The 25,734-nt window shown below is 42.7% G+C and overlaps 1 protein-coding gene across 18 annotated transcripts in view; it reads left to right on the top strand.

The window, feature by feature from the left end:
• Positions 1 to 25,734, top strand: part of MECOM (MDS1 and EVI1 complex locus) — a 744,249-nt gene that overhangs the window by 668,152 nt on the left and 50,363 nt on the right. For 11 of the 18 annotated variants that reach the window (XM_053310470.1, XM_053310468.1, XM_053310477.1 and 8 more), the window contains 6 exons: positions 1,264 to 1,366; positions 1,496 to 1,712; positions 5,485 to 5,632; positions 12,320 to 12,476; positions 23,938 to 25,297; positions 25,588 to 25,674. In XM_053310470.1, coding sequence (XP_053166445.1) covers positions 1,264 to 1,366; positions 1,496 to 1,712; positions 5,485 to 5,632; positions 12,320 to 12,476; positions 23,938 to 25,297; positions 25,588 to 25,674 — 2,072 coding nt within the window. The remainder of the gene's footprint in view (positions 1 to 1,263; positions 1,367 to 1,495; positions 1,713 to 5,484; positions 5,633 to 12,319; positions 12,477 to 23,937; positions 25,298 to 25,587; positions 25,675 to 25,734) is intronic. The other 7 variants (XM_053310474.1, XM_053310472.1, XM_053310473.1 and 4 more) reach the window with 5 other exon arrangements.

Raw genomic sequence — 25,734 nt, 5'->3', positions numbered from 1 at the left:
TTACTGCTGCAGAGTTTGGGAAGCTCCACAGTGGGGACACTTCTTTCCCTTGCATGGCCACATTACCTTACTGATGACCTTCCTCCCCTTACTTACAGATGTCAGGCATATGGTTGTTTTTTGTTGGTATCTGATATTGTTAGTCGCCTTGGGACTCTTTTTGTGAAGCAGCAGCATATAAATCTTCTACATAAAATAAATACAGTAAACTCGGTGACATCCAGAGTTTATATAAGGCACTGCAGTTGTTCGCAGTTGTTCTTTTTGAATAAATCAGTGTGTTTATAACATAGGCTGGAGTGTGATTCTATGCTTGACTTCACGCCAATTTATTCCATGAAATTACTACTCGCTTCACTGGTGAAACTAGGAGAAAGGCAAGCCTCCTGATCCCCTCCTCTCCCAATGGTGCCTGGCACTGGGCAGACTAACAGGTCTCCTTCAGTACCATCACCTAAGCAGTAGTACGGAAGGAGCGGGATGCCTACTGCTGCCCACCACCACTTGGCAAGCCCTCCCCATTGGATCCTGTCCCTTAACAAGTTTCTTGGGCAATGATGGACAGCAGCAGCAGCAGACATCTGTCTCCTCCTTCAGGGATCTGCTAGGGTAACCCTCAGAGGAGCATGGGCCCTCAGTCCTGTGCCTGACCTGGCTGATGCTGGTCCTGAGTAAATCCTAGCATGTGCACCTGAAAAAGCTTCTCATGAATACATCTGCTTCCCCACTGGCAGATCCGTAAGAAATTTGATTTTTCAGTGAATTTCTTGTACAGCCTATAGTAAGAAGATTTACGAATTGTCAGAGAGCATTAACATACAGCTCACTCCTCAGCATAATTCTTGCACAAAATAACATTTTTCCTTGCATAGTAAGGAACAGCAGCTACTGGGATAAGTCCTCCACCCAGCTATATTGGCTTCAGCATAGCTACACTGTGAACATATAAAGCCGTATTGTACTGAGTCAGACCACTGATTCACCTAACCCAATGCTTTCTACTTCAGTAGCAGCAGCATTTCCCAGCCCTGCTGCCTGAGGTCCTTTTAAAACTGGTGATGCCATGAACTGAATCTGGGACTTTCTGCACACAATCCAGTTACTCTGCCACTGAGCGACGATGGCCCCTTCCTTTTGCACTTCAGCCGATTTGGCCATGATACAGTTAGTCTGCTTGAGCAGAATAGGTTGTAGAACAGTTTTCTCTTCTCTTTCTTTTGTACCATGTGCTTATTGCCACTCATTTGCAATTCTGTCTTTCAGATATATTACAGAGCAGTGAGAGACATTGAACCTGGAGAAGAGCTCCTTCTGTTCATGAAGACTGAAGACTATCCACATGACATAATGGCTCCAGATATTCATGGTCAGCAATTGCTTATGGCCGATTCTCAAACTGTATACTAAACGTTCCTTAATAATTAATGCATAGGGCAAATGTTTCTTCTTGCCCTTGAAGAAGCCCACTGAGAGTAATGACCAATTTGTTTTACAGAGGAGCGTCAGTATCGGTGTGAAGACTGCGACCAGCTATTTGAGTCCAAAGCTGAACTGGTGGACCATCAGAAATTCCCGTGCAGCACACCTCACTCAGCCTTTTCCATGGTGGAGGATGAATTTCAGCCAAAGCTTGACAAGGAGAATGACCTCCATGATATGCATGACATCCAAGAATGCAAAGAGTGTGATCAAGTATTCTCTGATGTGCAAAGGTAGGAGCCAGAACTTTTAAAACAGAAACCAACTACACAGAAATGTTAGATTTCAAAATACACTGAAGGCTCCGACTTGTTGTTTTTTAAGAGGAGGAAAACTATAAGTACCACATCAAGTACTCTCATAAAAATATGCTCACTGCTGAGGCTGCGGATATTCTTCAGCTGCACCACTCGAGTGCTGAAGTCAGCATAGGTGCAGAAATGGGCGTCCTGAGAAGGTCAGCTTTTTTTTTTTTAAAGGATGATTTCAGCCCTGAAAACTGCAAGGACAGGCTTGAAAATGTGGCAAGCAATGGAGGGCTCACAGCTCAGTGGTAGAGCACTAATGGTAAACCATGTAAATGCAGAAGGTCCCAGATTTAGTCCTTGGTATCTGCTGTTAAACTATTTCAGATAGCAAGCCTGAGAAAAACCTCTGCTTGGAGAGATGGTGCCAGTCAGAGCTTACAGTCCTGGACCAGATGGACCAATGCTTTGACTTAATCTAAGGCAGCTTCATATGAGAGAACAGTTACAGTGCCTAGAACAACGGTGAAAGCTACAGAGTAGATGGAACAGGATTTCCAGTGGTCAGGAAGAGGAGCTTCAGTGTACTGCAAAGCCCCACCCATTCCTGTTGGAATCATGGGAACTGGTACACAAAGCCTCATAGTGCAAAGATGCTTCTCTTGCATTGATATGTAGTAATCATGTTGTAGTAATCAGATCCCCTGAAAGGGATCTGAAGGCTGCCAAGGCCAATTCCTTGGATAAAAGCAGGCCTATCTGCTTAACAAAGCCCCACAGATCAATTTGCACATTTCATGAAGTGTTTTCTTCTGTGACCATTGCTCAGGAAATCACCTTGCATTAAAGTGTCTGCTTCTTACTTAGCAGCTCTGCAGGAAAGGACCTCAGAATGATAGCCAGTTACCACACTTCCTGCTTGCCTGGCTGGGAGGCTTAAGATCAGCAGCCCTCCTCCCATCTAGCACAAAACATTTTCCCCAGATGATCTCCACCCCCACCCCTGGCCTTTTATACCCTGTATCCAGCCCTGCATCCTGGCTCCTTTTGTAAGTCAGCTGAGTGTAGCCTAATTCAGGCATTATTGAAAAGATGCTGTATACAGGTCCAGAAATCTCACCCCATCCCTGTCAATCACTTCCTCAGTTCGCCACTTACAGAGGCATTTGTCTGAAGATGCGAATGCAGCTTCTGTGATGGCAGGCACTTCCAGGCCTATTTGAGACTCTGTTCCCAAGTACAGCATCTCTTTTCAATGACTTCGAAATGAGGCTTATATGGTTAGGTGATGTGAACTTCTGGAGGTCAGCTGACCACCCACCTGAATGCCTTAATTCTCTGGTAGGTCAACTGTGACATGGCTCCATCACAGCCACAAAACAAAAATAATAAACTTTATTTATATAGCTGCCCCATAATAACTTTTTTCTCTGGGCAGCTCACAAAACAATAAAACAACAGTAAAGTAAACTATACAGTTAAAAACACATTAAAGCAAACAAAAACAAAAACTACTTACAACTACAACTAAAAAGGCAGAAGCATTTAAACAGCCTAGGTGAACAAAAATATCTTAACCTTACCTGGCATCTAAAAGAGTGTAGTGATGGTGCCAGGTGAGATTCACTAGGGAGGATATTCCATAAATGAGGTGCCACAGCTGAAAAGGCCCTTTCCCTAGTCACCACCTACTCCGCCAAATGCCACTGAAAAATGTAAAATGATCAAAACACCCAGTCCCATTTAATAATTGTGCAGCCCTATTATGGACTAGCTGCAGTTTCCAAACCATTTTAAAGAGCTGCCTCATATACAATACATTACAGTAATCTAAACATGAGGTTACCAGAGCATAAGTAACTGTGGCCAAGCTATCTCCATCCAGGTAAGGTTACAGCTGGCATATCCGCCAAATACTTGATACTGTAAAGCTCTAGCAGTGGTGGAGATGGGGCCAGATGATTTATGTTTTAACATGTTTAGACCTGCTTATTACCTAAAGTATAGATACATATGAGGACAGTATTTCATTTTGAGAGTCGGTGCACAAACGGAAAGAGATCTTCAAGCCAGATTTATTTCCCAGGTCCATCCAGGAGAGCACAACCAGTGCTGGGAAACTGTAATATCCCTGCAACAAAAATGCAACCTTGAGGGGAAGATGTCTGGACTTTACACAACAGATGGATAACAACCGTGGATTTCTTGTGCTAAAAACTCATCTTTTGGGAAGGCCTTTAAGGGTATTAAAGGCTCAAAACAAAGGCCAGAAAAACATCGACAGAAGAGAAATCATAAATTGCTACGCTGTACTGAGACAGAAAGGGTGAAAAATGAGAACCAAGGAAGCCTGGCTGAAAAAGATTTAAATAATTTAAAAGCCAATACATGACAGAAACTGTTCAGGATAGAATATAGAGGGGGGAAACATTGTGTTAAACAATAGGTGAGGTAGAAGCTCGAATTGCCAGCATCTATGTATGCTTGTGGGCATGTGTAATTAATAACGAAAGCCCCCCGAAGAACCATCTTAAATCTATGTTGTGGAATAATGGACAAAGTAACAGTAAATTACATGTGAAATAGTATGAAAGAAAACAACAGTAATATTAAATAAGATGAGAAACATGACTTGTAGCTAAATATAACAGTGACAGACTAGAGTTTTTTGCTTTGAACAGAATAAGAAGAATTAAAATCCACTCTCCTGGGATTGTTGGCTGACATGAGGAAAACTACTCAATAATAGTCCCTTTTAATTTAAATGGGACTACTTTGAGTAATTTTCTCATGTGCCACAGGATCGGTCAGCAAGCATCTAGGATATCTTGTCTTAGGGCATCTGCTCCTGAGGGCCACTTCGCATGTTACAAAAACCAACAACAACACATGTCATGTGTTGGCTGTGCTGACCGAGTGTGCAGTATACACATAGAGTTAAAGCAGCTTCTACCTCCCTTGAGAGCTGCTTCTGATCCAGCCATTTTCTACACAGAGGGAGTCAATACAAGTTGAATTGGTCTTGTGAATATTTCCAAAGTATTTGGAAACCACTTTCTATGGGCACAAGTGTTCCATGGAAGTGGAATACTTGGGGAAGTGGAATTCCAAGGGCACAAGAAAAGATATTTATTGAATATCCTATTTATAATATATCCAATGTGTATGCATTTGGAGCAGGGGTTGTCTTCAAGAAAACTATGAAACAATGAAGATCCATATATGGTCAGAAGGACTATTAGTTTTCACTTAAATAATATCCTATAAATGTTTAGTCCTTACACCTAAGGTACCAAACTAAAACTGTAATTGGATAATATATCGTGAAGACTGGTTTGTTCTAATGGATTGTCTTTTTAATGTTTCAAAAAGGAATAATTTCTTTTTAAAATTAATAGACAATTTTATAAATAAGTATGTTGTTGTTGTACCCCTGGAATCCCACCCTATTGTAGTTGATGTGATTATTCCTAAATTTCCTCTATTTGAACTGAGCAAGAATCATAAGGAAACATGTTTACATACTCATTTTAAATAAATGTATTAGCTGCTTTTCTATAGGATATTTAAAGTAACCTAGATGTATAGGATTGTACTTCGTGAGATTAGAGAATCTGTTTGTTCCTTGATTGCTGTGATTCTGTGAAATGAAATAACATCTGCATTTCTTCTATTTCTTGGGAGTAACAGGAAAATGTATCTGTATTTCTGCTCATCTGCAGTCAATATCTTGCTGAACCTTCTTTTTGTATCTGTGCAGTTTGGAAAAACACATGCTATCCCACACAGAAGAGAGGGAGTACAAGTGTGACCAGTGTCCCAAGGCCTTTAACTGGAAATCCAACTTGATACGGCATCAGATGTCCCATGACAGTGGGAAGCACTATGAATGTGAAAACTGTGCCAAGGTACAGTGAATTTGTAGGGTGCCTGGGATTTTTCATGTTCAACATGCTTCATGAGATCTAAAACCATATTTAGCATAGGGCTGAACACTGAAGTACATAATCAGCAGCTTCACATCTTTTGCTGGACTGTGCCACTTCAAACTACAGGTAGGGGACTCAAATATTTGAATATCAGTTTAAAAACCCTTCCTGCACATATGCTCAGAAGAAGACTGGACTAGAACCTTTTCCCTGGCACATTAGTTTTTATTTTTTGGGGGGAATTTTTTAAATTATTATTAGTGTGGGAAAGCATTCACATATTCAGTCCCCCAGCTGCACTTGCAGCCTGAAGTGGTACAGTCCAGCAACAGATTGGTTGCATGCTTCTGCTGATAATGGCATCTGGCTCTTAGTGCTTAGAAAAGAGGCAGAATGCCTACTTTGCATGTATGAGGCCATTTTGATATTGGAGGCCTGAGACAGAACCCTGCTCTGCCTGAGGTCTGGGACAGCTGGGTTTGAGATCCATATATGGTATGGAGCCATATATGACTAGAAGATCCATATATGGGCAGAAGGACTTTTCGTTCTCACCTGGCTCAGCAAAGCTCTTAATATACCAACAAGGAAATGCCACAATATGATGCAAACATTCCTTGTGTGAATCTTGATACTAGGATATAAGGCTTGATGACATAGGTAGCATTTTCTGCTATGGAAACCAAGGTGTATTGATTAAAATAAATGCATGAATATTTCTTGAAAAATGAAAGCCAGTATACTCAATATATGCATTTTGAATCTGGGGCTACATTCTACAAGAAATTCTGTGTAAGTAGAACCTGCTTATGAGATATTGTGTCATGATTTCAATGCCATAAATTAAAGCATTGGGGAAAGTTTTATCCATTTGTAAAAGATGATACCAGTTCTCCTTAAATGATATAATTTATGATGGTAGCATTTTGGTTTTTAAAAGATAGGAGCTTCAGGTAATGCGTCAATAATTTATCTTACTGTGTGGTTTCCATCAATATCAACCAAACACTTGCAATTATTAACAGAGACGTAAGTTTGGGTGGGGTATAAATTTGATAGATGAATGAATGAATAAAATTATAAGGAAAGTGGGAAGAATTCCTAGGGTCCATCTCTCCAGGACTCCAGCAACATGTGTACAGGCTCCTCTTTTGTTTTACATCCCGAGGAGCTGAAGTCCAATAGATTAAAATGACTGCACATACACCTCCCATCCTGCTCTTTGATTTTTCAGCTTAATAAAACAGACAAAGGGTGAACTTGGAAGGCTAGATGATCTGAATTGATTGGAACCCAGAATCAAGTAGGAATGGGGACTTCAGAAAGTGATAATTGAGCAACTCTTGATTGGAATGGTGATTTTGAAGTCTAAAGATGACAGTGGAAGTTGCATTATTATTTATATATAAGAACATAAGAACAGCCCTGCCGGATCAGGCCCAAGGCCCATCTAATCCAGCATCCTGTTTCTCACAGTGGCCCACCTGATGCTGCTGGAAGCCACAAGCAGGAGTTGAGGGCGTGCCCTCTCTCCTGCCATTTCTCCCCTGCAACTGGTTCTCAGAGCCATCCTGTCTTTTGAGGCTGGAGGTGGCCCACAGCCCTCCGACTAGTAGCCGTTGATGGACCTCTCCTCCATGAAGTAATCCAAACCCCTCTTAAAGCCATCCAGGTTGTTGGCTGTCACTACGTTCTGTGGCAGAGAGTTCCACAAGTGGATCACATGTTGTATGAAAAAGAACTTCTGTTTGTTGGTCCTAGACCTCCTGGCAATCAATTTCATGGAGTGACCCCTGGTTCTAGTGTTGTGTGAGAGGGAAAAGAATTTCTCTCTCTCCACTTTCTCCACACCATGCATGATTTTATAGACCTCTATCATGTCTCACCGCAGTTGTCTTTTTTCTAAACTAAAAAGCCCCAGGTGTTGTAGTCTTGCCTCATAAGAAAGGTGCTCTAGGCCCCTGATCATCTTGGTTGCCCTCTTCTGTACCTTCTCCAGTTCAACAATGTCCTTTTTAAGACGTGGTGACCAGAATTGTACGCAGTACTCCAAGTGTGGTCGCACCATAGTTTTGTATAAGGGCATTATAATATTAGCACTTTTATTTTCAATCCCCTTTCTAATGATCCCTAGCATGGAATTTGCCTTTTTCACAGCTGAAGCACATTGAGTCAACACTTTCAACGAGCTGTCCACCACAACCCCAAGATCCCACTCCTGGTCCGTCACCGACAGCTCGGATCCCATCAGCATATACTTGAAGTTGGGGTTTTTCGTCCCAATGTGCATCACTTTACACTTGCTAACATTGAACCACATTTGCCATTTTGTCGCCCACTCACCCAGTTTGGAGAGATCCTTTTGGAGCTGCTCACAATCCGTTTTGGATTTCACTACCCGGAAGAGTTTGGTATCATCTGCAAATTTGGCCACATCGCTGCTTACCCCTGCTTCTAGATCATTTATGAATAAATTAAAAAGCACTTCTTACTTCATTGTGAAAACTCTCCATTTATACCTACCCTCTGTTTCCTGTCTTTCAACCAGTTAGCAATCCACACATGTACTTGTCCCTTTATCCCATGACAGCTAAGTTTCCTCAGGAGTCTTTGATGAGGAACTTTGTCAAAAGCTTTTTGGAAGTCCAGGTAGACTATGTCAACTGGATCACCTTGATTCACACACTCGTTGACACTCTCAAAGAAGTCCAAAAGGTTGTTGAGGCAAGATTTACCTTTACGGAAGCCATGCTGGCTCACTCCCAGTAGGGCCTGTTCTTCTACAGTAGGTGCTTTACAATTTTATCCTTGAGGATGCTTTCCATCAATTTGCCTGGAACGGACTTTAGGCTAACTGGCCTGTAATTTCCCGGATCACCCCTGGATCCCTTTTTGAAAATCGGTGTTACATTTGCTACTCTTCAGTCCTCTGGTACAGAGCCCGATTTCAGGGATAAGTTAAATATTTTAGCAAGGAGGTTGGCAATTTCACATTTGAGTTCTTTGAGGACTCTTGGATGGATGCCATCCGGCCCTGGTGATTTGTTAGCTTTCCGTTTTTCCAGACAGTTTAGAACATCATCCCTTGTCACTTCTATCAGACTCAGCTCTCTAGCCTCCATCCCTAAAAAGCCTGATTCAGGAACAGGTATATGCTCAGTATCCTCTGCCGTGAAGACAGATGCAAAGAACTCATTCAGCTTCTCTGCAACCTCCATATCCTCCTTAATAATCCCTTTCACTCCCTTATTGTCTAATGGCCCAACCACCTCCCTGGCAGGTTTCCTGCTTCTGATGTACTTAAAGAAGTTTTTGTTATTCCCCTTGATACTTTTGGCTAAATGTTCCTCAAACTCTCTTTTTGCCTCCCTTATTGTCACCTTGCATTTCTTTTGCCAGAGTTTGTGTTCCTTTCTGTTCTCTTCATTTGGACAGGCCTTCCAATTTCGGAAGGAAGTCTTCTTCCCTTTTTTGGCTTCCTTGACGGTACCTGTTAGCCATGCTGGCATCCTCTTGGACTTAGTCGTACCTTTCCTCCTTTTGGATATACAGTCTAACTGGGCTTCTAGTATTGTGGTTTTGAGTAAACTCCATGCACTCTGGAGCGAAGTGACTCTCCTGATTTCCCCACTCAGCTTTCTTTTCACCTTACTCCTCATTTTGGAGAAGTTTCCTCTTCTGAAATTCAAAATGTCTGTATTAGACATCCTTGGTGATTCTCTCCCTGCATGTATGCTGAATTTGATGGCACTGTGGTCACTGTTCCCTAAAGGGTCGATGACACTGACATCACGCACCAGGTCCTGGGTGTCACTCAGAATTAGATCCAAGGTCGCCTTCTCTCTGGTCGGTTCCATGACCAACTGTTCTAGGGCACAGTCATTTAGTGTATCTAGAAATTTGACCTCTTTGTCCTGACTTGAATGTGAATTTACCCAGTCTATGTGTGGGTAGTTGAAATCACCCATAATTACAGCCCTGCCTCTCTCCCTGATTTCCTCCTGCAACTCCCAGTCACTGTCAGTGTTTTGATCTGGAGGGCGATAGCAGGTCCCCAGTAGCACGTTCCCTTTCTGGCCTTGTATAGTCACCCACAGGGTTTCTGTGGAGGACTCCAGTCCACCTAGTTTTTCTAGCTTGTTAGATTCTATCCCTTCTTTAACATACAGTGCTACCCCTCCTCCAAGGTGCCCCTCCCTGTGCTTTCTATAGAGTTTATACCCAGGGATAACAGTGTCCCACCAGTTCTCACTGTTCCACCATGTTTCTGTTATGCCCACTATATCTATTTCTGCGTTAGCAACCAAGCACTCCAGCTCACCCATCTTGGCTTGGAGGCTTCTGGCACTGGCATATAAGCACCTATACACTGAATCTCTCCCCTGATGTATGCTATTCTTTTGACCTGCTGGCACAGGCTCCCGTCTGCTCTTTATGTGGTTCTGCTCTGTCCCCTTCGGTTTTATCTGAATTCTTTGCAGCCTCACACTTTAAAGGATGGCTTTTGCCAAACAGGATACTGCCCAGCTCCCATCGGCTGTTCCCCAGGTGTCATTTTAAAAGCTGCTCTGCAACCTTTTTGATTTTAAGCGCCAGCAGTCTGGTTCCATCTTGGTTCAATTGCAGCCTGTCCCTTTTGTACAGGCCTTGCTTGCCCCAAAATGTGTTCCAGTGCCTAACAAATCTAAACCCCTCCTCCCGGCACCAATGTCTCATCCACGCATTGAAACCCCTCAGCTCTGCCTGTCTTACTGTACTTGCATGTGGAACAGGTAGCATTTCTGAGAATGCTACCTTTGGGGGTCCTGGACTTCAAAATGCTACTTATCAGCCTAAATTTGGCTTCCAGGACCTCCCGACTGCATTTCTCCACATCGTTGGTGCCGACATGCACCACGACAGCTGTCTCCTCCCCAGCACTGCCTAGGAGCTTGTCTAAATTCTGCGTAATGTCCGCAACCTTCGCACCAGGCAGGCAAGTCACCGTGCGGTCAACACGTGGGTCACAAAACCATCTCTCTATCCCTCTAATGATCGAATCACCAACTACAAGGAGGCCCCCACCCCCCAGAGGAATATCCCCTGTGCGAGAGGATATGGGCTCATCATCCACGGAAGGGGTCCCTTCAAAAGGAGCATTTCCCTCTTCCTCAGACCGATGTCCTCCTTGCCCAAGACCTTCATTCTCCCTGACAGCAGAGGAGCTACCAGCCCTGGAGTGGGATGCCTCTATCACATCCCTAAAGGTCTTTTCCACATGCCTCTCTGTCTCTCTGAGCTTCTCCCGTTCCGCCACCTTGGTCTCAAGGGAACAGATTTGTTCCTTGAGAGCCAGGAGCTCCTTGCACTGAGCACACACCCATGACTTCTGCCCATGGGGCAAATAGTCATACATATGGCACTCTGTGCAATACACTGGGAAGTGCCCCTTCCCCTGCTGACCTTCTATCTTCATACTGTTTTAGTTGGCTGTTTACAGTATTTAGGGAGCTTATTGTCTGTTTATTAGATAGTTTATTAGGATAGGTCTCAGCTGTAATGGTCAACTATTTAACTGTCCAAACAGTCTTTCCCAAGAATATGAGAGATACGAGGGAGGGATGTGTACTTACGTTCTCTTCTCCACCAGGCTCCTTGTGATCGCAGGGGCTTGTTCCAGGCTCCCCCGCACACTTCCCGCTAAACTCCTACGTCCTGTTTGCTATCCCTGTTCGCTATGTTCTCGGGCCTTCACCTCATATGTAGAGTAGCCTTCCAACTGTCACACAGGATGTGAGTCAAAGGAAAGGAATGTGGGGCCTCTCCCAGCCCTAGCTAACTCCACCCCCATCAAGCAGCCACTAAGTAAAAACTGCAGTTAGGTAACCCTAAGAACTCCTAGCCCTGTGATATCTTAACCCTAAGAAGTAACACACACACACACACACACACAGACTAAGACCTACCCCTTAAAGAGAAACAGCCCCTGCAAAACTCCCCTCTTCCTGTTAGTTTGTTTGAAGGGGGAAAGGCTAGATGTTTAGAAAGGCTTGCTCACCTTCTCAGCTGTGTCTGCTCTTCCCAGAGTAGCCTTCCAACTTCCCAGAGTAGCCTTAGTGAATATCTGACACAATATCTGATTCAGTGAATATCTGATTCACACCATCCTTTTAGAGGAAGCATTTTGTTATGTAGGGAATGGTGATATTATGTACTACAATGGCTGTAAAATCTACAATTTATTTTTGGCTTAATTTGCCATATTAATTAATGCCATATTGATTAATATGGCATTGAATTTTGTACTTCTGCCTTACAAATGTTAATCCAGTTTCAATGTGGCTTAACAGTTATGGCATCCTCCCCCAAATCCTGAGAGTTGTAATTTTGTGAAGATCTTAACAATTAGTTGCTAGAGATTATTTCACAGAATTACAGTTTCCAGGTTTCTTGGATGGGAGCCATAGCACTTAAATAGACTTGATGCTGCTTCAGTGCCCTAAAAGTCACCTCTCCTATCTTATGACTGAGTGACATAATTGAACTTGTATAAACCACTGAAAAAACAACTGTTTTTCCTCTCTTGCATTCGATGCATCTTGGCTCCTGAAGCATCTTACGCAATTGCTGTTTTTCTCTTCCTGGTTTCCATCAAAGTTTCTTGTTTAATCAGTACTTATTTCCTAGCAGGTTTTCACGGACCCCAGCAACCTCCAGAGGCATATTCGTTCGCAGCACGTTGGGGCTCGTGCGCACGCTTGTCCAGAGTGTGGTAAAACATTTGCCACTTCTTCAGGCCTCAAACAGCACAAACATATCCACAGCAGTGTCAAGCCTTTTATATGTAAGTCTCCTGCTTAATCGCTAAGCTTATGTGTCTTTCTGTTTTCAAGCAAGATTTACACTCTGATAAACATGCTCCCATCAAAACATTAGCTATCTCATTGAAACCAGTGGGTCTAAAAAGGGCTCTGTTTTGACTGGATTGTGCCCATGGTCAGAAGAGGCAGCCACTGTCTTGGTGGGGAGCCTGGAGCCATCTGCTGCACTGGCACACAACTTTCTTACTGCCAGCAGTCTCTGTGATCCAGTGTCTTGTTCAAGGCAAGTGTTCGTGGAGCAGTTATCCTAGATCTAATATTGCAACCTAAGCTGCTGAATTGTCAGCTCTGTAATTTCTAGTCCTAATGCAGTATTTTATTTCCTCGCAAGCAGATTCATTCTTTAGCATTACTGTAGAAACTTAGATATGGCTTCAGGGCATGATTTCTTATTCTAAGTATTCACTGGGGCCCTTGGTATGGTGCAATTATTTGAGAAGTTCCTAGTACAGAAAGGATTACCTTTTGCTTCCTGTAATGGATGCATCTTGTCCACCACTCTGATTGCATTGGCTATTCCATCATTACACGTCTGAGGAGCTGTGGTAACTTTCTCATATGGGAGATGTTGGAAGTCTGTTTGTATATGTGTGTGTGTGTGTGTGTGTGTATATATAAAATCAGCACACTTGTCATTTCACTTCAGTTATGTGCCACATTGCTTTGCTTTATTTTTGTTCATACATGCTTCTGCCTCTTGGAAATTAATACTCTGGCATTTTAATTGAGGCCTGCATTCTATACAGCAAGCTGCCAATGCAAGGGAGAGGCTCATTCTAAACCTCACTAGCTCTGATTCCCAAGGTGGGGAGGCTCCACGTCTGCTAAGGAGTGCATTATCACACTCCCAATGGTACTTCTATTGGGAATGATGGGCATATTGTTGGAAATGCGATGATACACTCCTTAGTAGATGTGGAGCCTCCTTGCAGCACCAGTGGAGTTTAAAGTGATATGGAAGCAGGAAGTCCACCTCTCCCTTAGATCAGTGGCTCTCTGCACAGAATGTAAGGCTGCATTATTTTTAAATAGATCCACATTTGCCCAGTTGCAGCCATGTACACCTTTATGAATGTAATCCTGTGGGCTAAAAAGGGGGCATCTGTGTGTGAGGGAACAGGATTGTGAAGTAGTCAGGTTTAGTTTGTGCTAGAAGGAATGATTAGTAGGTGGGCATATGGCTGAAAATGGAGCCTAGCCGCAAGAGGCCTTTAAGGATCATTTTAAAAAGGAACACGTTACTTGAGTTTCTGGACTGTTTGTGGGGTAGTTTCCAGATCACTCATCAATGATTTCTGCATCTTTTTGTGTCTGTACTTTTCTCTTTTGAACCTTAAAAAAATGCCCACCTGGGCCAGGGCTTAAATGGCCCAGGTGGGCATCTGTGGCAAGTGACCTTTTTGGGGTAGCAATAACAGTGGAGATAAGCAAGAGGTAAAAAGGAGAGAGAAAAGCAATATGGTTGGAAAGGAAGTAGGAGCATCCCTGCAGACACCAAAGGAAGGCAGAAGGCTGCAGACACAGGACTGGTGAACACATGAGTTTGGCCCTGAGATGTTGCGCGCACACACACACACACACACACACACACACACACACGGCATCCCCATGGCAAATTCTTTCCCTCACCACAAAATTGTCATTTTTCATGGAAGGGATCATCATGTTGTAACTATCCCTGTCTCTGCCATTGCACTATGAAGAGCACTGGTGACATGATGGTGGCCCTCTGTGTGGTAAGAGCTTGTAAAAATTGTGGCAGGGAGGTGAGAACCTGCCAGTGGGATGTTGTTTTTGGTTTCCTTATAGACCAGCTCTTAGAGGAGAGCGCTTGGTATTTCTCCTGCATGTTTCATTTCAGAAGCTTCCTGGTATCCGAGGCTCCATGGGCCGTTCTGGAAATACTTTTATAACCTCATTTTATATTGTGTGCTCTGGCAAGCGTCCCCAGGCCTAGGTCTAATTATGCTTTGAACCTTTTGTAAGTTTATTTATTTTTTCTTAATGTAGCCCCAGGAAGAAAAGAAGAGCTACTGGTGGATGTGACTAATAAATTGTAAGAAGATTCCACTAAACGAGCTTCCCTTGAGCAACCCACTGAAAAACCTGGAATCTTTCCAGATCATTGCTAATTTCAAAACAGGCTGAAATGGCTTCTGGCCACTCTTCTCTCTAAAGATTCTAGAGGGAATCTTTATAGATAACTCCAGCCTAGAATCCTTCATGGTCTAATCGTGTGAGAGCCCTTTAAATGGCTATCTTCTTTCAGAATCACTGCAATACATTCCTTATTGCTTAATAAATTTCATTCTAAGTAGCTGCCTCTAAATTTGTCCAAGTACAAGCCAAGGCTACCCTAGAGCCAGCGTGGTGTAGTGGCTAGACTGCTGGACTAGGACCAGGGAGACCTGAGTTAAAATCCCCATTCAGCCATGATACTAAGCTGGGTGACTCTGGGCCAGTCACTTCTCTCTCAGCCTAACCTACTTCACAGGTTTGTTGTGAGGAGAAACTTAAGTATGTACTACACCGCTCTGGGCTCCTTGGAGGAAGAGCGGGATATAAAATGTAAATAATAATAATAATAATACAATAATAATATTTTACCAAATTAAATAATAAAGATGACAAGGTGAGAAGATTAGCTGGGAGTCTTTTGTCACATTTCTTTGAAGCTCTTTTTGGGGGTCAGTTTTATTATTAGGTAAAATAAATAGCGGTGGGTGAATTCCTTTCAGTTTGATTCAGAAATGGGTTAGCAGTTATAAGTATTTTTAAAGAGCACTTGGTGTGGGGAACCCCTCATTTTTCCATGAAAGCTGATTTGAGTTACAATGTTGTTTACACTGGCTGACAGCCAGACAAATGAAACGCTTGCACAAATATGTTGCACTAGAGCAAGGCTGTTGCACTAGCTACTCGTGTTCCAGTCTAGTGTTGTGCTTGCGCAACAAGGGGCACAATCTGTGGCACACCTCAGATGTTTTGCAGGAAAATTTTGTACAAGGGTGCAGTTTCAAGCATCCCTGAAACACACCTAAAAAGCATTCCATTAGAAAGCCTATGGGCTGCCTGGTTCTATTGATCAACCTGAGCTATAGGAGTATAAATACTACTGCTGCAGCTAAACTAGTTCTAATTCCTGTGCAGCTGTTCCCCAAATGCAGCTGTTTGGGTGAGTATCCTCAGGCACTTTGTGAGGATTGATCAGCACCAAATTGTGGGGGGGCCTGGAGTCCTGTACCCAACAGATTCCCCCACTGCTATCTCTCCCCTAGTTTAGAGAGAGGAGGGCTCAGTGGTGGCTGTGGGTGGCTGAAGAGTGAGGAGCTCCTCCCCTTCTCTCCTCCTAGTGAATGAGGGTGCTCATACTCACTCTTCCTCACCCTCAGAGGCTGGAAAATGGAGGAGTTACTACTGGTACATTGCTCCTATTTGCTAAGGGGAAGAAGTTGCCACCAATTGTCTGAGCAGTGACTCATCTTCTTCTCTGTCAGTGAAAGGACTTCCTCCCACAACCCCTTGCATCATCACAGGGTACTCTTTTGTCATAAGGGAGGGCTGGAAAAGGCGGCAGCAGTGTAAGGGACTCTTCCTCACATTCCTCTTAAGAGTTTCCAGTTATGAGTTGGCCATTGGCAAGGGCCAACCCCAAATCTGATGCTGCCTGTATTGAATATGTTCAGAGATTTAAAAACAGTACTATCAGTACTTTTCTAAAAGCACACTTTTAAAGGGGATAATTCTGATGGAAATTCAATGACTCTGAGCACACAGAGATGCTTTATGCCCCCTACAACATCTAGCCATCTTTATGGTCCCTTTGCTAGAAAGGCAGTATAGAAATGAATGGGTGAATGAAGAAAGAAAAAAGAGTCCCCTCTTTGCACATAACAGTCATAATTATATTTTATAGGTTAATAATAATAAATACGCCTTTTAAAAAATTATTGGTAAATAAATTAATCTGCTCAATTCGGATTAATTTACTATCCAGCATTCCTTATTAACCACTCCATTCCAAGTATCTGTGGTCCACTTCACTTGATTCCATAACTGCTGGAATGCCCATTGAGAGCAACTTCCAGAGTTACAAGAAATGTCAGGAAACGATTGTGTGTCAAGCAGACACCTTTTGTGCCTGTGGTGTAACATCCACAGAAAGGGAAACTCCTACCCCACGCCTGCATAATGAGGTGGGTGACATGTCCCCATTTCTAGAACACACACACCTCACTGTCGGAAGGTTCAAGTCATTTTTAATGCCACTTTTAATTCCTTCCTAATTCCTAGCCTTGCTCCCCTTGTCCTGACACCAAGTTGAACAGCATGTTGTGGTTTTACTTATTGCTGAAGTCTTTCTGTTGCATGTACAAACAGCTTCCAGGGCAAGATCAGTTAACCAAACTTTAAGCTAGTTATATTGTGTGGCTGGGCCACAGAATCCAGATACACACAGCATGAAGGTGTGGGGTCAAACAGGAAGCCAGTTAAATGGAGAGAGGGGCCAACCTTCAATTTCGTATCGGCCCATGGGGAGTTGTGGTTCAAACTCTTGAGAACCAGCGATCAGCTTCCTGTAGCTCTCGAATTAACTTCTTTAGTATAAGAGAACATACGCCAGCATTCATCAAGGGAGCAGTCGAACGAATCTGTGCGAGCCTTGAGTCTTAATAATATATCAACATGATTTTTAATGGCTTAAAAGAATCCCTCTGAGGGCTGTGGGCCTGCCCTTGGAATGGCTGATATTTTTATTTATTTGTGCTTGGACTTATTTAAGCTAGGAAAAACGTAATTAACTAGACCCAGTTATGACCGCTGTTTAAAGATTTGTGTTTCCCTGCCTGAGATCACAGGGCCGTCTTTTTAATATTAGTGAAAATAAAATAATTAGTTAACAATAGCTTCCAGTCATATAGGGACCATTCATACCCTGCGGCTCCAGTTGCTTAAAGAAAGAAAGAAAATTCAGATGTTCTGCCATTCCTTTCAATTAAATTGCATGGAAAATGCTTCGCCCCTGCATTTTTCATTAATGTGTCCTCGGCGACTGCTGACAAAACCAGAATGAGCAACTGTGATTTTGCAAACGTGAAGTATGATGGACAGAAAAAAAAAGAGAGGACAATTATGAATAATTGCCATGTAATTACAGAACAAAGGAATTTAAAGATCACATGTCAGGGTAGGATTTTCTGAGCGCTTGTGGCCAGGGGTAGAGGGTCACCTAGAGCAGAGATATCTGATTCCCAACAAAGAGGCCACACACCATGCCATACCTTCCTGCTCTGTTTATGGCAACTGTCTCTCGTTACGGTACGCTGCTCTAGCTTGGGAGAAAACTCACCAACACCAACTCACCAACACGAAGGTAATTACACACTGCCTGCCTTCATAAAAGCTCCAGCTTGCCCAAATAGAAACCACATGCTGGAAGAGACGGGGATGTATTGAAAATAGCACTTAGCATTCATTTGTTTAATAAGCAGAAAATATGCAAACTTCACTTCTAGCTAATGTTCACTCCTAAATGTCTAAATTACTGATGGATGAAAACATTCTAGGTAGGTTGGAGAAGGAGGGGATGGGTGAGGGGAAGGGGATTGTGGATTACTTTTAGTCTCCAGGTCAGTGGTGATAGAAATCTAGAGGCAGGGATGGAAAAATTCTGACTTGGACATTTTAAAGTAAAGGCCAAGTATAATATAGGGACCTAGAAGTATAAAGAGTAATGCCACACTAAGTTCTGGTTCTCCAATAGTGCAGCCACTCCTTAAGCTCAGTTTAAAGCAAACAATTAATGTTAAATCAAAGTAATATCAGAACTGGACTGAGATTCCTATACAAATATAGGAAGCAAGCCTTCCCTATCAAAGCCACCCATGTTCCGCCATCTTTTTCACCACCTTACTAATCCTCTGCCAAACATGACAAACCCCAGCCATGAGGACGGGTCATAGCTCAGTGATAGAGGACCTAATTCTGGTGGGCCACTGTGGGAAACAGCATGCTGGACTAAATGGGCCTTGGGCCTGATCCAGCAGGGCTGTTCTTATGTACTTATGCTTTGCATGCAGAATAAAATCAGGGTTCAACTTGATTTGGAGTCCGTCATGCAAACCGTGCATAGATTGGTAGGTGCTGGTAGTAAGCTGGTACAACAGGAAGTTAGGTCCTGCAATAGGTCTCCTTTTTTGCTTCCCCATTACATCACTGTACTTTGTGTTGCAGGCTGCCCACTGCAATCATTAAGGATTTGGACTACAAGTTTTACAGTGAATGCTTGTACAAATATTAAGTACTTGTAATTCTTGTACTAATCAATTGCTTCCAATTGATCTTGCTGTGCTGTGATAGTCTTCAGGACTATTCATCTGAGGAAGCAGTATTGCTTTCTAGTTACTTTTAGACTTTAGCCATTTTGTCAGCTGTGTCTCACATTGCTAGGTATTCCAGACTTTTTGTATTTGCAGAACTCTAATGAAGGTTCCTATGTAAATAAGCACTGATCTTTTATCTTTGGGAAAGGTGGCAACTGAGGACCTCTGTATATAGTAGGACTCCTATACACATGTGGGATCTGTTATTTATTTGTTACATTTATATTCTGACTTTCCTCCAAGGAGCTCAAAATGATGTGCATCAAGGCTCCCACTCACCCAGGCCAAGACCTATTTAGTTTCAGCAATGCAGCTGTATCATGTGCATTCAGACCATTATGTGAACTAAGTTAGAACTAGTACTTGGCTTTATACCCCTGAATTAGTGCCATAAAAATCAATAGCAATGTTGTCATTGAAAGTTCAGATTACTGTTGATAGAGAGAGGACATTTGCATAAAGTATACGGCGCATTAGGCTTCAAAAGCAATACATGTTCCAAATTAAATTTACAGATCCAACAATTTGATATAAACAAAATTCCAGAGATATTTTCCTTGACCTGGACATGCATGTTATTGGCCTCAAAGAAAGGAAAGATCTCCCACACTTAGTAAGATGAAACCAAGCCTGTTAGTATTCTTGTGTGAGTAAGAGTTTTTTAAAAAAATATTTGGCTTAAAGCATTCCTTGTGAATGAAAGCTATCATTGAGGAACATTAGCTGATATACAGCAATAGCATTCTTCCTGCATTGTTTGTTTATTTGGCTTGCACCCAGCCCTGCCACTGTTGTTATAGTTGTTGTCCGATAGATATCGGCAAGGCGACTTGTGCGAGCCAGACAGGTGGAATCGGGGCCTTCTCAAACAATGAATGTCTTTGTTGTTGTGATGGGAACAGATAGCTGCAAGGGTAAACATTTTAAGACATGACAACAAGCAGGCAGGTTCTCAAGGGTAAGCTTTATAAGAGCAGGAAGGTTAGCATCGGCAGTGGTGTGAGTGGAAGTCAGAGGACGTGATTATAGTTCATGGGAACCAAGAGTGCAGGATGGGATACATTCAATTCAGTTTCCTTTGCAGGCTTAAAATAGAGCCATTGTAAATTATGTCAGTCTGTCTGAAACCATGAAAATAATTGTTAAGAAGGTCTCAGAATTCACAATGTGCATTGTTGTGTGGCTTTGATGTGTGAAGGGCAGAAGCCTGTGATATAACACAAACTGAACAGAAGTTATGCTGCTGAGCTCTTCTTTGCTGGCGGAAGTTGGATTTTAATGCAAAATGATAATATTGCTTAACATTGATTTTGAAATATCAGTGCTAGCCTGCCAAATGGATCACGCTTCCTAGATTTCTGAATGCACATTTTTTTTAATAACAGTGACTGTAGCAATTGCTCCAACTGTATTAATTACTATAGCAAATGTGTTTCTTGAGCATGATGCATGTACAGAATAGTGATGCCTTGTTTCCCAGGATGGTGTAGTATACTGCCATGACTACCTTCCTAATGACAGCACAAACCAGGGCACTCAAATCAAGGTGCCTTCTATGAAGACCAGGGGCACTCAAATCAAAATGGCTTCTTTGTTGATAGATAAGAACAATATCATGTGCAAGAGTGATTAAATAAAAATACTGATGCAAAATGTGCAGTCATGTTGCCTATGCATACAGAAGTGTTTTCTGTAGTAAGATTGTATTCTGTTTGGCAGCTATGGCTGGTTGTTAATAAGGGTGTCCAGATGTCACTATCTTATAAATGTTGGCTGACATGATGCCCATCATCTAGGTGACACTGTGAACCACGTTGGGGCTGCTGCAGATATGTTAGGCAGCCCTGATGCTGTTGAGGACCATTTGCTGCAATGCAAGTCACTGTGGAAGTGCTCCTTGCGTAACTACCCATCTTCTATGACATCAAGGCTGCCTTTTATGTCTGCAGCAGCCCCATTGTGGTTTGCAGTGTTGCTTAGACACTGCACATCATGTCAGCCAGTGGCTATGTTCTAAAGTTCCATGTAAGTGTGAAAGGTCAGCATGTGCACCTGAGGTGTTTGTGTTCTTTCCCAATCAGCAGTCCCCCACAACATCGATAATGACCATCACTGTAAATACCAGAATCCTAAAAGAAAAGTTATTATTTGTGGCAGTATGAGATTATGCCTTTCAGCATATTTCCTATATCGCTGCTGCCTGATATGGTAGTTTCCCATAGTCTGGGCAACATACCAGCAGGGATTCAAACCGGCAACCTCTAGCTTGCTAGTCAAGTCATTTCCCTGCTGCGCCATTAGGTGGCTTGATGTGTGGGCAGGTGGTACTAAATCAGAGAAGAGCTAAGCATTTCAGGTTTATGTACATGTGTTAGGAGTTTTGCTGGATCCTGGCCAGCATGTTATCTCTATTATGCATATTATGAAAAGTCAAGTATTTATCTATTGGAATTGATTTTTAATGAAAATAAAGAGGTGGATTTTTCTTGATCTGGTGTCTCATTATATTTGCCTAACCGGTTTCCTTGGTTTGAAAGGTGGGAATAGCTTTTTACATGCTATCTGTACTTAGATTTATCCCATATAATCACTTACTAAGGCCGCAATTGTAACCACATTTATTGAGAAGTAAATCCCATTGAATTGGTTCTTACTTCTGAGCAAACATGCTAAACATTCATTGTTGAGTAAGGAGGCTTCCAGAGCACCTGCTTGATAGACTCAGAGGGACATTTCTCAGCTTGTTCACCCTGAGGACATGGACAAAATTCTTGGATCTGTGTGATCAGCCACTTGCATGCTTGATTCTTTTCTATCCTAGTTAACTAGGATGCCTAAGCTAGGTCTTTCTGGCATCCAGACTAATGCTGCACTAGCACAAGGAACAAAGTTGTGCACTCATAAGAAGCTCAACGTTGTGCAATCCGTTGTGTTCTCAGCCCACTGCAGCAATGAGGATAGCAGAACAGGGGCTGACATCCAGAATAGTGTAGTAGTGCAACAAGAAAAGTTGCACACCCTTAAGAACTTTGTGCAGCTGTGAAATGTGACGGTGCTCCACAGTGCTGTGCAACCACAAGTGGAAGACCTTCTCCAGGACATATACAGTGCTGTCCATAACTGGCTGTGCAATGCATTGTGCAGCCTGTCATCACCTTCCACTAGGACAAGAACTAGTCTGGAACACATGTTTCTTTCTTTGCACAATCTCCTTGCACTAGTGCAATAGCATTAGTCTAGAACACAAGCACTTGACTTAGCAGAACTAGCTAGTGCAACATCCATGTTCTAGCACATGTTTGCGTATGTGCAGCATTAGTCTGGATGTCAGCCTCTGTCTGGATAGCAAAGGAAATAGATGCCTCTCTAAAAGAGAACATTTTGAAGAAATCAACTTTGAACCCCTTTGAGTATAGTGATTTTGATTTCTATCATCCTGTTTTTGACAAGGTATTTGAGTGCATAATGGTATTAGCTCCAGATTTTTCTGGTTGATTATTTGGTTCCTTTTCAGACTGCCTTTTGACCTGGTTTTAGTAATGAAAAATGTTTTGGTCACCTGAGTGGACAAATTTCACTGGGAGATGGACAGGAGTATGACCCTGTTGATTCTCCTGGACCTCTCAGCAGCCTTTGATATTATAAGCCATGCTATCCTTGTGAACCACCTGCTAGGGAGAAGGTGGGGACCATATATACTGTAGGTGGCTCTGCTTCTTCGTGGAGAGTAAATCTTAGATGGTGGTTCTTGGGGACCTTTGCTCTAATAATTGGTTTATGGGGTATTGGAAGGTCCCATGTTATCCACCATTCCTTTTAACATGAAGCCACTGGATGAGGTCGCGCAGAGATCTGGGCTAAGGTCATCAGTATGCTGATGACACTCAGCTCTATCTCTCATTTTCAGCAGATCCTAGGGAGGCAGTGAAAACCTTGAACCATTGTCTGGCAGCTGTGAAGGACTGGATGGGCCAGAACAAGCTGAAACTTAATCCAGACAAGACAGAGGTACTGTTGGTTGGGAGACTGAAAAAACATTCCCAGGTGGGCCCATTTGTTTTGGATGGAGTTGTGCTCCCCCTGAAGAATCTGATTTACCATCTGGGAGTGGTCCTTGATCCAGGGCTTATTTTGGAGGCCCAGGTGGCAGCAGTGAGTAGGAGTGCCTTTCACTCAAGTGCACCAACTGCAGACATTCCTGGAAAGACCTGACATGGCCCCCAATTATTCTTGTTCTGGTCATCTCCAGACTGGATTCCTGGATTCGCTTTAGATGGAGCTGCCCTGGAAAGGTGTTGAGAAACTTCAGCTGGTACAAAATGTGGTGGCTTGGCACTTTGCTAGGGCTGCTAGTTGAGAGCATATTATGCCAACTTGATTTGCTTTGCAGTGGCTGTCAATTCACTTCCAGGCCCAGTTTGAGGTGCGTTCTTAAAGTCCTACATTGTTTGGGGCTTGACTACTTGAAGGACTGCCTTCTGTGGTATCTGCCTCCCCATGTGCTCCAAGCATTATTTGAAGCCCTCCTTTGGGTGCCTTTTGCCATGTGAGATGAGACAGGCATCAACAAGGAGCAGGACCTTTTTCAGTGGTGGCACCATCCTTGTGATTGGACAAGCCCCCCTATATTGTATTATTTTAGGTTTCAAGCAAAAACCTGGCTCTTCCAAAAGATCTTTGGTGCTGGTTGAGGTTTTTCCCCCCATGCTGCTATAAGGAATCTTTATCTGCTGCTTTATGTCTAACCTTGAGTTCTTTGTTATGCTTTGCTTTTGTTTTTAGTGTTATCTTTTGTTAATTTTAAATTGTGTTTACTGTTGATCTTTGTTAGCTGCTTTGGTTCCAGTATGAGAAAAATGAGATGTATAACATAAAATAAATGTTTAGGATTGAGTTCTAAGTGACTTGTGAAAATACAAGAGATTTCAGATGCTCATTTAAAAGCAGATGGGTGGGGTTTAAAGGTGATGGGGGGAGGGGAAGAGAAAAATTATCATAAATCCTGAGATTTGTTGTTGTTGTTATTGTTGTTTACACACAGGTGAGGTCTGCCATAAATCCTATACTCAGTTTTCAAACCTTTGCCGTCATAAGCGTATGCATGCTGATTGCAGAACCCAAATCAAGTGCAAAGACTGTGGACAAATGTTCAGCACTACGTCTTCCTTAAATAAACACAGGAGATTTTGTGAGGGCAAGAACCATTTTGCGGCAGGAGGATTTTTTGGCCAAGGCATATCACTTCCTGGAACCCCAGCTATGGATAAATCTTCCATGGTTAATATGAATCATGCAAATCCGGGCCTTGCTGACTATTTTGGTGCCAATAGGCATCCTGCTGGTCTTACCTTTCCAACAGCTCCTGGATTTTCTTTTAGCTTCCCTGGCTTGTTTCCTTCAGGCTTGTACCACAGGCCACCTTTGATACCTGCTAGTTCTCCTGTTAAAGGACTTCCAAGCACAGACCAAACAATCAAAAGTCAAAGTCCCCTCATGACACATCCTCAGACACTGCCAGCTACCCAGGATATTTTGAAGGCACTAAATAAGCACTCTCCTAACCTAAGTGAAAATAAGCCAGTGGAGCTTCAACCAGAGAGGTCCTCCGAAGAGAGGCCACATGAAAAGATCAGTGATCAATCAGAGAGTAGTGACCTTGATGATGTCAGTACCCCCAGTGGGAGTGACCTGGAGACCACCTCTGGCTCTGATCTGGAAAGTGACATTGAAAGTGATAAAGAGAAATGTAAAGAAAATGGTAAAATGTTCAAAGACAAAGTAAACTCTCTTCAGAATTTGGCTTCCGTAAATAATAAGAAAGAATACAGCAATCATTCCATCTTCTCACCATCTTTAGAGGAGCAAACTGCGGTGTCAGGAGCTGTGAATGATTCTATAAAGGCCATTGCCTCTATTGCTGAAAAATACTTTGGTTCTACAGGACTTGTGGGGCTACAGGACAAAAAAGTTGGAGCCTTACCTTACCCTTCCATGTTTCCCCTCCCATTTTTTCCAGCATTCTCTCAGTCAATGTACCCATTTCCTGATAGAGACTTGAGACCGTTACCTTTGAAAATGGAACCCCAATCGCCAGGAGAAGTCAAGAAGATCTTAAAGGGAAACTCGGAGTCTCCCTTTGACCTCACCACTAAACGCAAGGAGGAGAAACCACTTACTCCTGTAACCTCAAAACCAGCAGCTCCACCAGTGACCAGTCAGGACCAGCCTCTAGATTTGAGTATGGGCAGCAGGAGTCGAGCCAGTGGCACAAAACAGACTGAGCCTCGGAAAAACCACGTCTTTGGAGGAAAGAAAGGAGATGAACTTGAATCGAGGAAATCATCGGACATCTCTTTGCAACATGCAAGGCCTACACCTTTCTTTATGGATCCTATTTACAGGTAATATATGTGTAATGAACTCTAGCTTTCTGAAGTCTCCCTAGTACTTTCAGATGTACAGATGACCCAGTTGGACCATAAAGCATTGTGGCCCATCGTATTCAGTCATTTGTTGTAATAAAATTGCACAAAACGTTGAAATTTGAATGAATGCAGCTCAGGTATTGGGAAGTTATAAATATTTATTCTCTTAATACAAAGAATTATATTTCTGAAACAATTTTCCCTTCAGAAAAAAAAGAATGTATTTAAAAATTGGCAGTCAAATTCGGCTTTTGTTTGCAAACTAGGCACGGCGATCTCCACTGCAATCAAAGGTGTTTCACTCAAGAACTCAAAACACGTTGTACCATAGCAACACAAGGTGGAACTCAAGGGTAAAATTCTGCCTTTATTTACAATAAAGTAATCTGATTGTTTTTAGCTCTTGGAAAGTG

Source organism: Hemicordylus capensis, chromosome 3, assembly GCF_027244095.1.
Source record: "Hemicordylus capensis ecotype Gifberg chromosome 3, rHemCap1.1.pri, whole genome shotgun sequence".
Classification (NCBI taxonomy): Eukaryota; Metazoa; Chordata; class Lepidosauria; order Squamata; family Cordylidae; genus Hemicordylus; species Hemicordylus capensis.
Note: the sequence above shows the minus strand (reverse complement) of the source record. Positions and strands in the feature narration are given on the sequence as shown.